The sequence below is a fragment of the Nansenia antarctica genome (assembly GCF_963989245.1).
Source record: "Nansenia antarctica genome assembly, chromosome: 1".
In the NCBI taxonomy this organism is placed as follows: Eukaryota; Metazoa; Chordata; class Actinopteri; order Argentiniformes; family Microstomatidae; genus Nansenia; species Nansenia antarctica.
The window spans coordinates 111,760,104-111,775,103 of NC_137674.1; the positions used below are offsets into that span (position 1 = coordinate 111,760,104).

General features: G+C 49.2%; 1 protein-coding gene across 1 annotated transcript in view; it reads left to right on the forward strand.

Annotated features, from left to right (window-relative positions):
• Positions 1 to 15,000, forward strand: part of ppp1r2 (protein phosphatase 1, regulatory (inhibitor) subunit 2) — a gene marked incomplete at its 5' end in the record, with an annotated part of 29,216 nt that overhangs the window by 9,330 nt on the left and 4,886 nt on the right. Inside the window, 3 exons of the mRNA XM_080532478.1 lie at positions 31 to 138; positions 1,103 to 1,168; positions 12,306 to 12,421. Of these exons, the coding sequence (XP_080388604.1) occupies positions 31 to 138; positions 1,103 to 1,168; positions 12,306 to 12,421 (290 nt within the window). The remainder of the gene's footprint in view (positions 1 to 30; positions 139 to 1,102; positions 1,169 to 12,305; positions 12,422 to 15,000) is intronic.

The window sequence follows — 15,000 nt, forward strand, 5'->3', positions numbered from 1 at the left end:
TCCTCTCTCCTCTCTCCTCCTCTCTCCCAGGAAGAAGTCGCAGAAATGGGACGAGATGAACATCCTAGCCACGTACCACCCAGCAGATAAGGACTATGGCCTGATGAAGATAGACGAACCCAGCACGCCCTACAACAGGTGAGTTAACCCTGTATACACCTTTATACACCCGACAACAGGTGAGTTAACCCTTTATACACCTTTATACACCTTACAACAGGTGAGTTAACCCTTTATACACCTTACAACAGGTGAGTTAACCCTTTATACACCTTTATACACCTTACAACAGGTGAGTTAACCCTTTATACACCTTTATACACCTTACAACAGGTGAGTTAACCCTTTATACACCTTACAACAGGTGAGTTAACCCTTTATGCGCCTTACAACAGGTGCATTGTTAGGTCAGGGTTCACCCTCTACAACAGGTGAGGTGTTAGGTCAGGGTTAAACCTCTACACTCTGAGTTAACGATGCGTTCTCTCACAGACTTACATTTTAGTGAAAGTTTTATAAAATGATATCATAGAGTCTTGAGGCTTGTCCCAGTACTGCAGCTCAGCTCAACCCTGTTAGTGTTTCATGTGTCTGAGACAGTTTCTGCCCCGTCTGCTCAAAGCAGTGCAGAGGGGGGGGGGGGGGGTGGGGGGGTGGAGGGGGGGTTAGCGTCCACGTAACCCAATCTGCCCCGAGCACAGCAGAGAAAGGTCACTCTGACAAATCATCTCTCTCTCTCTCTCGCTCTATCTCTTTCTCCCTTTCTTTCTTTTCCCCTCTCTCTACTCTCTCTCTCTCTCTCTCTCTCCCCCTCTCTCTACTCTCTCTCCCTCTCTCTCTCTCTCTCCCCCTCTCTCTACTCTCTCTCCCTCTCTCTCTCTCTCTCTCTCTCTCTCTCCCCCTCTCTCTACTCTCTCTCCCTCTCTCTCTCTCTCCCCCTCTCTCTACTCTCTCTCCCTCTCTCTCTCTCTCTCTCTCCCTCTCTCTACTCTTTCTCCCTCTCTCTCTCTCTCTCTCTCTCTCCCTCTCTCTACTCTTTCTCCCTCTCTCTCTCTCTCTCTCTCCCCCCCTCTCTCTCTCTCTCTCTCTCTGTCTCTCTCAGGATGGTGGGGGACGATGAGGAGGAAGGAGAATCGACGGTGCCCAGCGTGGACGACCTCGCGTCCAAGTAAGACCCATCACAGCAGGGGGGGGGAGGGAGGGAGGGAGGGAGGAGGTGAGGGAGGGAAGGCCAAGGTTCCGTCTCCTCAAAGAAGTATCGTTTTTTCAAAGGTCATTTATGAAGTCGATGGGCGAGCTGAGAGATCATCAGATTACATCTGCAGTGGTTGAGGCCAGGGGACATTTGAGCGGGAGGGTGGAGAGGTGGGGGGGGGGTGGAGAGGTGGGGGTGGAGAGGTGGGTGGGGGGTGGTGGGGTGGGGGTAGGTAGGTCAGGTGCATCTATCTATGCAGTGTGGTTTGGACATAAGGGAGTAAGTTCATCATCATACTTTGTATCGTCTAGATAGAAGAAAAAAAACGAATTTTAGGTCATGATATGAAGTCATTTGATGTTTTGTGTCTTAATACAATCACATGAAATGTATTTTTAAAATGTGACCCAATGCGCTTCACAAAGAGCAGAGAAGATAAAGCAACAACTAAGATGGACATTTAAAAGGCCAGATTGAAATTGAAAGTAGGTTTTGAGGTTGTCCAGAGTTTTGGCCAACCTCAGGCTCTCAGGTAGAGGGTTCCACAGTCTGGGAGGAGCATACATACTGTAGGCTGTCTCTCCATAGCTCCTGGTCCTCCTGGCTTCTGGGACCGTCAGGAGGGACATTGATGAAATGAGAGGAAATGGCACGGTCAGTTACCTGTCAGTTACCATGGTCAGTTACCTGTCAGTTACCATGGCCAGTTACCTGTCAGTTACCTGTCAGTTACCTGTGTTTGAGGCCTCACCACCTTGGCTATAGTCCTCCTCCTCCCTAGTTGAGTTAGCAGTGTAACTGGTGGGAGAGGTGAGGAGAGAAGGCCGTTTACCCCCGAGGATCAGGTGAAACACTCTAACTTTACCCCCCAGATAAGCCTCTCCCCAAACACAAACACTGGCTGCTGAGTGTGTGTGCATAGTGAAAGTGGCTGCTGAGTGTGTGTGTACAGTACCTGTGTGTGTGTGTGTGTGTGTGTGTGTGTGTGTGTGTGTGTGTGTGTGTGTGTACAGTAAAATTGTCTGGTGAGTGTGTGTGTACAGTAACTGCCTGGTGAGTGTGTGTGTGTGTACAGTAACTGTGAGTGTGTGTACAGTAACTGTGTGTGTGTGTACAGTAACTGTGCCTGGTGAGTGTGTGTGTGTGTACAGTAACTCTGCCTTGTGTGTGTGTGTGTGTGTGTACAGTGTGTGTGTGTACAGTAACTGATACAGTCAGCGTTTACTTACCCCTATCTCCCCATGACTGGGAGAGAGGCGTTGCTACGGTAACCCTCCAGAGACTGGACATTAGGAGAGCGAGCGTACGGACTAGCATACGTTAGGCATCGCTATGGTAACCCTCCAGAGGCTGACAGGCTAGCAGAGCTAGCGTACGGGCTAGCAGACGTCAGCCCCGGCGTGGAGCAGATGCTCTCACGGCCTCCAGGCAAAACCCACCGAGGGAGAAACCTGTCTGTCACATTAGTACTGCACGGAGTACACACACACACACACACACACACACACACACACACACTCACACGCATGCACACACACACACACACACACACACACACACACACACGCATGCATGCACACACTCACACACAGGGTATACGCACGCACACACACACACACAGGGTATACGCACACACACACACACACACACAGGGTATACGCACACACACACACACAGGGTATACGCACACACACACACACACACACAGGGTATACGCACACACACCTCACTCACTCACTCACTCACTCACTCACTCACACACACAGGGTACACATGCACGCACACACATGCACGCATACACACACACACCGCAGGGAGTCAGAAGAGGGAACAGCAGCTAGCTCCGTACAGCCGAGCGCACGTGTAGAAGTGTGTCTGAGAGTGTGCTTGTTCACTCACAGGGTAGCTAGGCAGGCAGACAGACAGGCAGACAGGCAGACAGACAGATACTGTATTGATCCCCGGGGCTGCTACTGAGTGGTGTTACAGTAGCTCACACACCACAACAGCAAAAATAAACTGACAATAGAATCACAGGATAAAAATAGATCTGAAACATTCTATACAGTAACATTCTATACAGTAACATTCTATACAGTAAGTCCAGTGCTCCTTAGTGCAGCGTGGTTGTAAAGGTCTCCTATAGCGCTCCTTAGTGGTTGTAAAGGTCTCCTATAGCGCTCCTTAGTGGTTGTAAAGATCTCCTATAGAGCTCCTTAGTGGTTGTAAAGATCTCCTATAGAGCTCCTTAGTGCAGCGTGGTTGTAAAGATCTCCTATAGCGCTCCTTAGTGCAGCGTGGTGGTGGTAGTTGTTATGTAGAAACTAGCCACTGCCACACAATGGATACACTGTACAGTGTTTCCTCTATATGCATTTATTGGTGGCGGGCCGCCACGAATGAATTTCCTCCGCCACGAATTGATTCAGTCCACAAAAAAAATTTAAAAAAAAAAAAATAAAAAATACATTTTTTTTTTACATTTTAGCTGATTAAAATATATCTGATCCTAGATCAGCGCTATAATGGATGTTGACTAAAAGTGCACCTAAATCCACGCCCATCTCTCTCTAACCCCTGATCCAAAATCAGATTAATGACATTAGGGCTACTCCTGATTGGTCTAAATGTGAACCGGCATGAGAACCGTGCAGACTCAACCATCCCCGCTCAGCTTCCGAAATGCTCGGGCGCCTGTGTTTTCTCCTCGCAAATAACGGGCTAAAAGTCACCGGTAGTACCATCTAAAAGATACAAAAAGCTGATCTAGCTAGCTAGGTGCACAAATAAGATATCACGTTAAATAACAGCGACAGATGGATGGATTTTTCAAGAAAAAAGATGTCCCAGACACTTCAAACATTGCTGAAGCTAGCAGTGGCTATGAGCGATACGAAACTGCATGGCTGGGTGTCGTATTGCAGGATTTAAGTTTCTCTCTATATTTCGGGACGAGGAGCAGCATGGAATGGTCGGACCTTCCCAGCGGTGCCCTCGGGAACGAACGGTAAGCCTCGTTGATAGTAACGTAGCAGTGGTCTAGTATGTTAGCTCCTCTGCTGGGGCATGACACCTGTTGTTTGTAATTGGGAAGTTCTGTTGGTGTGATTAAAATCGCCGAGCACAATAACTGCTGCGTTGGGATTAGAGTTTTCCACAGAGGAGATGTAGGTAATACTTGGGACATTGCAATTGAAATTGCGTTCAAAGTAAAACACACACACACACACACGCAAATATTGACAGTAGAGCTTGGCTTGATAGTGTATATCCCCCCTGTGCTGGGTCGCCTCCACACCTGGCACCACAGAGGCCCGTTAATAAGACTGCTGTCTGTGGATTAGTTCGAAAAAAATGTGTCCAATACAACGTTGTAGTTGTTTAGTACAAATGGGTCTATAGCAGCTAGGTAACATTAGTCCTGTATCAGAGTTGTGTTGTTGGGTCTTGTAGCAGGGTTAGCTATAGCAGCTAGGTAACATTAGTCCTGTATCAGAGTTGTGTTGTTGGGTCTTGTAGCAGGGTTAGCTATAGCAGCTAGGTAACATTAGTCCTGTATCAGAGTCGTGTTGTTGGGTCTTGTAGCAGGGTTAGCTATAGCAGCTAGGTAACATTAGTCCTGTATCAGAGTTGTGTTGTTGGGTCTTGTACAGTTGCTCAAAATGCAGATAAGAGAAAGTATAGGCTAATATCAAACAACAATCCTAGAGATGACTAACTCAAACGTACGCATAACTAAATAAAAGCAGGCCAACTAACGGACAGCTACACGCCCTCAACTGGGAACATAAAGGATAAATGAATTTTGCAATCGAACGTGTCCTACAGCGACAGCTGGTCGTGCAAATGAGAATCTGGGAAGATTTTTGTAGCTTTTTTTTTTTTTTTGCCATCCTCCCTCTAGTTTGAAATTCGGTCGTTGTTTTGAGCGCGCGTGCGCGTTTCATGCGCGTGCATGCGGAAAAAAAACGCGCGCCCTGCGCGCGGACAGCACTATCCGCCACCAATGGAAAAATTCCTGGAGGAAACACTGCTGTAGCCCATCCCTTATCTCAGCCCACCTGTCTGTCTGCACAAGTGTTATTAAGCTGTCCTACCTGTCTGTCTGCACAAGTGTTATTTAGCTGTCCTACCTGTCTGTCTGCACAAGTGTCGCCACCGATGTGAAAACACACAACCGCCTCCTCCTCCTCCACCTCCTCCTCCCCCTCCTCCTCCTCCCCCTCCTCCCCCTCCTCCTCCTTCTCCCCCCCTGTCACTGTGACATACTGCCAGGCAGCTCTATTGGCTAAACATCCCATAATAGTGTTGGTGGTGTGATTGATCCTGACCCAGGTCATTAATGTCCAGTGAAACGGGTTGAGATCGATAACCGCCGGTCCAGTAACTCCCATCAGCCCCGTCACTAGGGGAGGGAGGGAGGGAGGGAGGGAGGGAGGCAGGCAGGGAGGGGGGGAGGGGAGGGAGGAGGACAATGGGAGGTGGTGATTGCTGGGATAGATCAGTGTGTGTGTGTGTGTGTGTGTGTGTGTGCGCTTTACATTTAAAATTATCAGGCTACATCTTGACTGTCCCTCCTAAAGACCTCCTCATCCCCACAACCCCCCTGTAACAGTACCTCCTAAAGACCTCCTCATCCCCTCTACCCCCCTGTACAGTCCCTCCTAAAGACCTCTTCATCCCCACTACCCCCCTATACAGTCCCTCCTAAAGACCTCTTCATCCCCACTACCCCCCTGTACAGTCCCTCCTAAAGACCTCCTCATCCCCCTGTACTACCCCCCTGTACAGTCCCTCCTAAAGACCTCTTCATCCCCACTACCCCCCTGTACAGTCCCTCCTAAAGACCTCTTCATCCCCACTACCCCCCTGTACAGTCCCTCCTAAAGACCTCTTCATCCCCACTACCCCCCTGTACAGTCCCTCCTAAAGACCTCCTCATCCCCACTACCCCCCTGTACAGTCCCTCCTAAAGACCTCTTCATCCCCACTACCCCCCTGTACAGTCTCTCCTAAAGACCTCTTCATCCCCTCTACCCCCCTGTACAGTCCCTCCTAAAGACCTCTTCATCCCCACTACCCCCCTGTACAGTCCCTCCTAAAGACCTCCTCATCCCCTCTACCCCCCTGTACAGTCTCTCCTAAAGACCTCCTCATCCACTCTACCCCCCTGTACAGTCCCTCCTAAAGACCTCATCCCCACTACCCCCCTGTACAGTCCCTCCTAAAGACCTCCTCATCCCCACTACCCCCTGTACAGTCTCTCCTAAAGACCTCTTCATCCCCACTACCCCCCTGTACAGTCCCTCCTAAAGACCTCCTCATCCCCTCTACCCCCCTGTACAGTCTCTCCTAAAGACCTCCTCATCCACTCTACCCCCCTGTACAGTCCCTCCTAAAGACCTAATCCCCACTACCCCCTGTACAGTCTCTCCTAAAGACCTCCTCATCCCCACTACCCCCCTGTATAGTCCCTCCTAAAGACCTCCTCATCCCCACTACCCCCCTGTACAGTCCCTCCTAAAGACCTCCTCATCCCCACTACCCCCCTGTACAGTCTCTCCTAAAGACCTCTTCATCCCCACTACCCCCCTGTACAGTCTCTCCTAAAGACCTCCTCATCCCCACTACCCCCCTGTACAGTCTCTCCTAAAGACCTCTTCATCCCCTCTACCCCCCTGTACAGTCCCTCCTAAAGACCTCTTCATCCCCTCTACCCCCCTGTACAGTCCCTCCTAAAGACCTCTTCATCCCCTCTACCCCCCTCTCTACTGTGAGTAATAAAAGTAAGGGAAACGTACCTGCCAACCCAGGCTAAACACCATGTGACAGGACGTTCTTCATCTCGCTGTCTGCAGATGATTCCTTCTCTAGTCTAGAGGCATAAAAGGGACATGATGATTTACAAAACTAGGCGACAGACAGATACTTTATGACTCTTCTTCTTTTGCTGTCTATGTGTATTATAGTACACTTAAGATATTTGATTGTCCGACTAGCCCGAAGTCCATATTCTTAGTATGACCGACCACACCGCGGCGGCCTTTGAACTAGACGACTCAAAGTGCTGTCGTCATGGTTACATTGTCTTGGGAAGTCATGTAGTCACGGCTACAAGGCAGCGCAGCACTCTGAAAGCTCTCTGGGTTAAAAAGAGGAAGCAAGTGTCTTTAAGTGATGGAAGGGATGTTTGGATGTTGAGTGTCTGCCTCCAGGGGGGGGACAGCAGAGGGGGGGGGGCAGGACAGCAGAGGGCGGGGGGGCAGGACAGCAGAGGGGGGGGGCAGGACAGTAGAGGGAGGGGGGCAGGACAGCAGAGGGGGGGGGCAGGACAGCAGAGGGAGGGGGGCAGGACAGCAGAGGGGGGGGGCAGGACAGTAGAGGGAGGGGGGCAGGACAGCAGAGGGGGGGGGCAGGACAGCAGAGGGAGGGGGGCAGGACAGCAGAGGGGGGGGGGGCAGGACAGCAGAGGGGAGGGCAGGACGGCAGAGGGGGGGGCAGGACAGCAGAGGGGGGGCAGGACAGCAGAGGGGGGGGGGCAGAGGGGAGGGCAGGACAGCAGAGGGGGGGACAGGACAGCAGAGGGAGGGGGGCAGGACAGCAGAGGGGGGGCAGGACAGCAGAGGGGGGGGGTCAGGACAGCAGAGGGGGGGGGCAGGACAGCAGAGGGGGGGGGCAGGACAGCAGAGGGAGGGGGGCAGGACAGCAGAGGGGGGGGGGGCAGGACAGCAGAGGGGGGGGGGGCAGGACAGTAGAGGGGGGGGGCAGGACAGTAGAGGGGGGGGGGCAGGACAGCAGAGGGGGGGGGCAGAGGGGGGGGGGGCAGGACAGTAGGGGGGGGGGCAGGACAGCAGAGGGGGGGGGCAGGACAGCAGAGGGGGGGGCAGGACAGTAGAGGGGGGGGGGCAGGACAGCAGAGGGGGGGGGCAGGACAGTAGGGGGGGGCAGGACAGCATAGGGGGGGGGGCAGGACGGCAGAGGGGGGGGGGCAGGACAGTAGAGGGGGGGGGCAGGACAGCAGAGGGGGGGGCAGGACGGCAGAGGGGGGGGCAGGACAGCAGAGAGTGGATGAGAGCAGAGGCCTCAGGCTCGTAACTATCTGCTGCCATTGTTTACGTCCTCACACTCCACTCTCCACCCCCCCGCCCCCGTCTTGGAGATATTAAGATGCCGATATTATCTCTCGTTTCCTTCACCACTCCCCCCTTCCATCCTCCCGCTCTCCCTGACACACACACAGACACACAGACACACACACACACACACACCAGAGTTTTCTGTCTTCACTTTCGTCTCAGTCTTTCTCCCCCACCCTCCTTGAATCTCTCTCTCTCTCTCTCTCCCTCTCTCTCTCTCTCTCTCTCTCTCCTTCTCTGCTCCCTCCATCACACTGTTCCTGCCCTCAGCCCTCCCGCCTCTCTAGAGAACATCTTCCTCTTCCTCCATAGAGGACATCTTCCTCTTCCTCTCTAGAGAACATCATCTTCATCTTCCTCTCTAGAGAACATCTTCCTCTCCCTCCCTAGAGGACATCTTCCTCTACCTCCCTAGAGGACATCTTCCTCTTCCTCCCTAGAGGACATCTTCCTCTTCCTCCCTAGAGAACATCTTCCTCTTCCTCTCTAGAGAACATCTTCCTCTTCCTCCCTAGAGAACAGTCTTCTCCCCAGGGCCTCTCTCCTGTGTATTTCTGCTCCTGCCCCATGGCGTTCATTTGCAAAGTGTATCTGGACCAGCCTGTCACTCAGAGACCAGGAAGTGGAAGCAGAGCAGTGATTTATGGGTCCGTTGTGTCTCTCACGCTCGGCTGCCTTTTGTAAACAACCAGATTCTGTTGCAACGTCCCGAACTTGACCTCTGCCGGAGGAGGAGACGGCAAGGAGGAAGAGTCTGTGAACTAGGAGTCTGAGAACTAGGAGTCTGTGAACTAGGATTCTGTGAACTAGTCTGTGAACTAGGAGTCTGAGAACTAGTCTGAGAACTAGGAGTCTGAGAACTAGGAGTCTGAGAACTAGTCTGTGAACTAGGAGTCTGCGAACTAGTCTGTGAACTAGTCTGAGAACTAGTCTGAGAACTAGGAGTCTGAGAACTAGGAGTCTGAGAATGAATGGTCTTTATTGTCATTGCTATAGTACAGGTACCAAACAACGAAATTTGGGAGGGGTGGCTCCCCTGGTGCTAGGAAAGAAAAAAAAGAAGAAAAAAAAAAACAAGAAGGGAAAGGAGCTGGTTTACATAAATAAAGGCTATGTACACTATCCACTATACTATACTGTACAAGTAAGACGACTAGGGTTGTCATATTGCACATAGTGTTATTGCACATTCATTTAAAGTGTCGCAGTTTGCAGGCTTGAAATGTACACATTTGTGCCTCAGCACTACACCTGCCCGGTGGCACTCACACCAATCATCATGAAGTGCTTCGAGAAACTAGTCCGGGCCCACATACTCACACGCCTCCCGCCCAACCTGGATCCATACCAGTTCGCCTACAGAGCCCACAGGTCCACAGAGGACGCCATCGCGACGACTCTCCACGCCACTCTATCCCACCTGGAGAGGGGAAACAGCTACGCGAGACTGCTCTTCGTGGACTTCAGCTCCGCCGTCAACACCATCCTTCCAGACAGGCTAGTGACCAAACTACTAGACCTGGGTCTATCACACTCTATATGTGCGTGGATCAAGGACTTCCTGACCGACCGCCCCCAGAGGGTGCGGGTGGGCCCCCACACCTCCACAGCCCTCAGCCTCAGCACTGGGTCCCCCCAGGGCTGCGTGCTAAGCCCCATCCTCTACAACCTCTACACCCACGACTTCACCCCCGTCCACCCCAGCAACTACATCGTAAAGTTTGCAGACGACACCACCGTGGTGGGATGTATCTCGGGGGGGGACGAGGCGGCGTACAGGGATGAGGTAGAGCAACTGAGCAAGCTGTGCAAGGTTAACAACCTGCTGCTGAACAAGTCAAAGACCCAGGAATTCATCGTAGACTTCAGGAGGAAAAAGTCTGAGATCCAGCCCCTGCTCATCGACGGAGAGAGCGTGGAGAGAGTCTCAACCCTCCGATTCCTGGGACATCACATGCGGGATGACCTGACCTGGAAGGACAACACAAAAGGCACCATCAAGAGGGCACAACAGCGGCTATACACCCTGAGATGCCTCAGGAAAGAACACAACAAGCAGGAGATACTGGTGGCCTTCTACCGCGGCGCAGTGGAGAGCATCCTCACCTACGGCATCTGCAACTGGTTCTACAGCTGCACAACAGCGGAGAGAAATGCGCTACAGAGAGTCGTGAGAACAGCACAGAAGATCACCGGTGCCCCCCTCCCCTCTCTGGAAGAGCTGTACAACACACGCTGTCTCAGGAAGGCCTCCAAGATCTCCAGGGACCCGACCCACCCTGGGCACGTACACTTTATCAGGCTGCCCTCGAAAAGGAGGTACAGGACCCCGGCCGCTAAGACAAACAGACTGAAGAACTGCTTCTACCACAGGGCCGTCAAGGCCCTGAACACAGCAAAGGCCTAAGTTCTGGGCCCAGGACAGTCTGGACGGATTGTTTGGCAGCTAGTGCTGAGGCACAAACATGTACATTTCAAGCCTGCAAACTGTGACACTTTAAATAACGTGAAAAAATACTTTTGTGCAATATGACAACCCTAGTTGACTATCTGTGCAGTATAGTACAGTGGATTGTGTACATAGCCTTTATTTATGTAAACCAGCTCCTTACGTTCTTGTGATTTTATTCTTTTTCTAAAAGTTTTTTTTTTTTTCCTTTCCTAACACCAGGGGAGCCACCCCTCCTAAATTTCGTTGTTTGGTACCTGTACTGTAGCAATGACAATAAAGTCCATTCATTCATTCATTCATTCATTCATTTTTTCAATCCAGCAGCTGCCATCAATCCGTCCAGACTGTCCAGGGCCCAGAACCTAGGTCTTTGCTGTGTTCAGGGCCTGGATGGCCCTGGGGTAGAAGCTGTGCTTCAGTCTTTTTGTCCTTGCGGCCATGGTCCTGTACCGCCTTTTCGAGGGCAGCCGGGCAAAGTGTTCGTACCCAGGGTGGGTTGAGAACTAGGAGTCTGAGAACTAGGAGTCTGAGAACTAGGAGTCTGAGAACTAGGATTCTGTGAACTAGGAGTCTGTGAACTAGGAGTCTGTGAACTAAGAGTCTAGTCTTGTCTGAGGGGCAGAGTCTGCTGTGTGTAGGGGTAGGGAACCTTCCCTTTTTTAATTATTTCTCTGAGTGGGACAGTCCCACTCATATTTTTCATTTTATTGGACAGATACAGTGAAGACAGACAGGAAAGTAAGGAGAAGAAGGGAAAGAGAGAGGGCATGTCAGCAGGGCATGGGGGCAGCACCCGAACCCATGCCGACATGGGCATATGTGTGCACTGTAGACCGCAGTGCTAGACCACTGCACAACCGCGTGACCCTGCCCCCAGGGTGTGCTGCTGTACTCTACCTCTGACTATTCACCATCTGCCTCCTCCTCACACATTCACACACTCACTCACTCTCTCTCTTTCTCGCTCTGGTTTTCTAACTCTTTCCTTCTTTCCTTCTCTCTGTCTGTCTCTCTCTCTCTCACTCCATCCTGTCTTCTCTCTCTGTCTGTCTCTCTCTCATCCCTCCATCCTGTCTTCTCTCTCTGTCTGTCTCTCCCTCCCTCCATCCTTTCTTTGTCTGTCTCTCCCTCCCACCCTCCATCCTTTCTTTGTCTGTCTCTCTCACTCCCTCTATCCTTTCTTCTCTCTCTCTGTCCGTCTCTCTCTCATCTCTCCATCCTGTCTTCTCTCTCTGTCCGTCTCTCTCTCATCCCTCCATCCTGTCTTCTCTCTCTCTCTCTCATCCCTGCATCCTCTCTTCTGTCTCTCTCTCTCTCATCCCTCCATCCTGTCTTCTCTCTGTCCGTCTCTCTCTCATCCCTCCATCCTGTCTTCTCTCTCTCTCTCTCTCATCCCTGCATCCTCTCTTCTGTCTCTCTCTCTCTCATCCCTCCATCCTGTCTTCTCTCTGTCTGTCTCTCTCTCATCCCTCCCTTCTCTCTTCTCTCTCTCATCCCTCCATCCTCTTCTCTCCCTCCCCAGGTTGGCTGCAGCAGAGGGCACAGAGCCGCGCTTCATGAGGGGGGAGGAGGAGGAGGAGGAAGAGGAGGAGGAGAGCAGCGAGGAAGAGGAGGAGGAGCTGACCCCAGAGGATCAAGGTGTGTGTGTGTGTGTGTGTGTGTGTGTGTGTGCGCGTGTGTCTGTGCGTACGTACGTACGTGCTATTGTTGGTTGTACTCTCACTAAGCTGTCAACCTTTTCCCTGTCCCCTCTCCCTCTGCTAAGCCGTGTCAAGCCTGTGTGCTCTGTGTGTTTTTTACTTTATTTAACCTTTATTTAACCAGGAGGTGCCTTGTGATTTAAACCTCTTTTCTGAGGGAGACCTGGCCAAGATAGCACACCAGTACAGGTACAAGGTTACACAACTGAAGAATAAAGCACAATAACAACAAAACAGATAAATATTACAAAATCCATTTTAGGAATAGCAATTGCACTCTTCTGCTCACATATTTCTTAATCGGAGTCTCCCAAGGAGACCAGATTATTAAACTGTAGTGTGTTCTGGAGGTTATTCCATGACCAGATTATTAAACTGTAGTGTGTTCTGGAGGTTATTCCATGACCAGGTTATTAAACTGTAATATATTCTGGAGGTTATTCCATGACCAGATTATTAATCTGTAGTGTATTCTGGAGGTTATTCCATGACCAGATTATTAATCTGTAGTGTATTCTGGAGGTTATTCCATGACCAGATTATTAAACTGTAGTATATTCTGGAGGTTATTCCATGACCAGATTATTAAACTGTAATATATTCTGGAGGTTATTCCATGACCAGATTATTAATCTGTAGTGTATTCTGGAGGTTATTCCATGACCAGATTATTAATCTGTAGTGTATTCTGGAGGTTATTCCATGACCAGATTATTAAACTGTAGTATATTCTGGAGGTTATTCCATGACCAGATTATTAAACTGTAATATATTCTGGAGGTTATTCCATGACCAGATTATTAATCTGTAGTGTATTCTGGAGGTTATTCCATGACCAGATTATTAATCTGTAGTGTATTCTGGAGGTTATTCCATGAGCAGGTTATTAATCTGTAGTGTATTCTGGAGGTTATTCCATGACCAGATTATTAAACTGTAGTATGTTATGGAGGTTATTCCATGACCAGATTATTAAACTGTAGTGTGTTCTGGAGGTTATTCCATGACCAGATTATTAAACTGTAGTGTGTTCTGGAGGTTATTCCATGACCAGATTATTAAACTGTAGTGTATTCTGGAGGTTATTCCATGACCAGATTATTAATCTGTAGTGTATTCTGGAGGTTATTCCATGAGCAGGTTATTAATCTGTAGTGTATTCTGGAGGTTATTCCATGACCAGATTATTAAACTGTAGTATGTTATGGAGGTTATTCCATGACCAGATTATTAAACTGTAGTGTGTTCTGGAGGTTATTCCATGACCAGATTATTAAACTGTAGTGTGTTCTGGAGGTTATTCCATGACCAGATTATTAAACTGTAGTGTATTCTGGAGGTTATTCCATGACCAGATTATTAAACTGTAGTATATTCTGGAGGTTATTCCATGACCAGATTATTAAACTGTAGTGTATTCTGGAGGTTATTCCATGACCAGATTATTAAACTGTAGTATATTCTGGAGGTTATTCCATGACCAGATTATTAAACTGTAGTATGTTCTGGAGGTTATTCCATGACCAGATTATTAAACTGTAGTATGTTCTGGAGGTTATTCCATGACCAGATTATTAAACTGTAGTGTGTTCTGGAGGTTATTCCATGACCAGATTATTAAACTGTAGTATGTTCTGGAGGTTATTCCATGACCAGATTATTAAACTGTAGTGTGTTCTGGAGGTTATTCCATGACCAGGTTATTAAACTGTAGTGTGTTCTGGAGGTTATCCCATGACCAGATTATTAAACTGTAGTGTGTTCTGGAGGTTATTCCATGACCAGATTATTAAACTGTAGTGTGTTCTGGAGGTTATTCCATGACCAGATTATTAATCTGTAGTGTGTTCTGGAGGTTATTCCATGACCAGATTATTAATCTGTAGTGTATTCTGGAGGTTATTCCATGACCAGATTATTAAACTGTAGTATGTTATGGAGGTTATTCCATGACCAGATTATTAAACTGTAGTGTGTTCTGGAGGTTATTCCATGACCAGATTATTAAACTGTAGTATGTTCTGGAGGTTATTCCATGACCATATTATTAAACTGTAGTATGTTCTGGAGGTTATTCCATGACCAGATTATTAAACTGTAGTATGTTCTGGAGGTTATTCCATGACCAGATTATTAAACTGTAGTGTGTTCTGGAGGTTATTCCATGACCAGATTATTAAACTGTAGTATGTTCTGGAGGTTATTCCATGACCAGATTATTAAACTGTAGTATGTTCTGGAGGTTATTCCATGACCAGGTTATTAAACTGTAGTATGTTCTGGAGGTTATTCCATGACCATATTATTAAACTGTAGTATGTTCTGGAGGTTATTCCATGACCAGATTATTAAACTGTAGTATGTTCTGGAGGTTATTCCATGACCAGATTATTAAACTGTAGTGTGTTCTGGAGGTTATTCCATGACCAGATTATTAAATTGTAGTGTGTTATGGAGGTTATTCCATGACCAGGGCACAACATAAGAGAAAGCTGCTCTGCCAATTTCCAAGTGCAT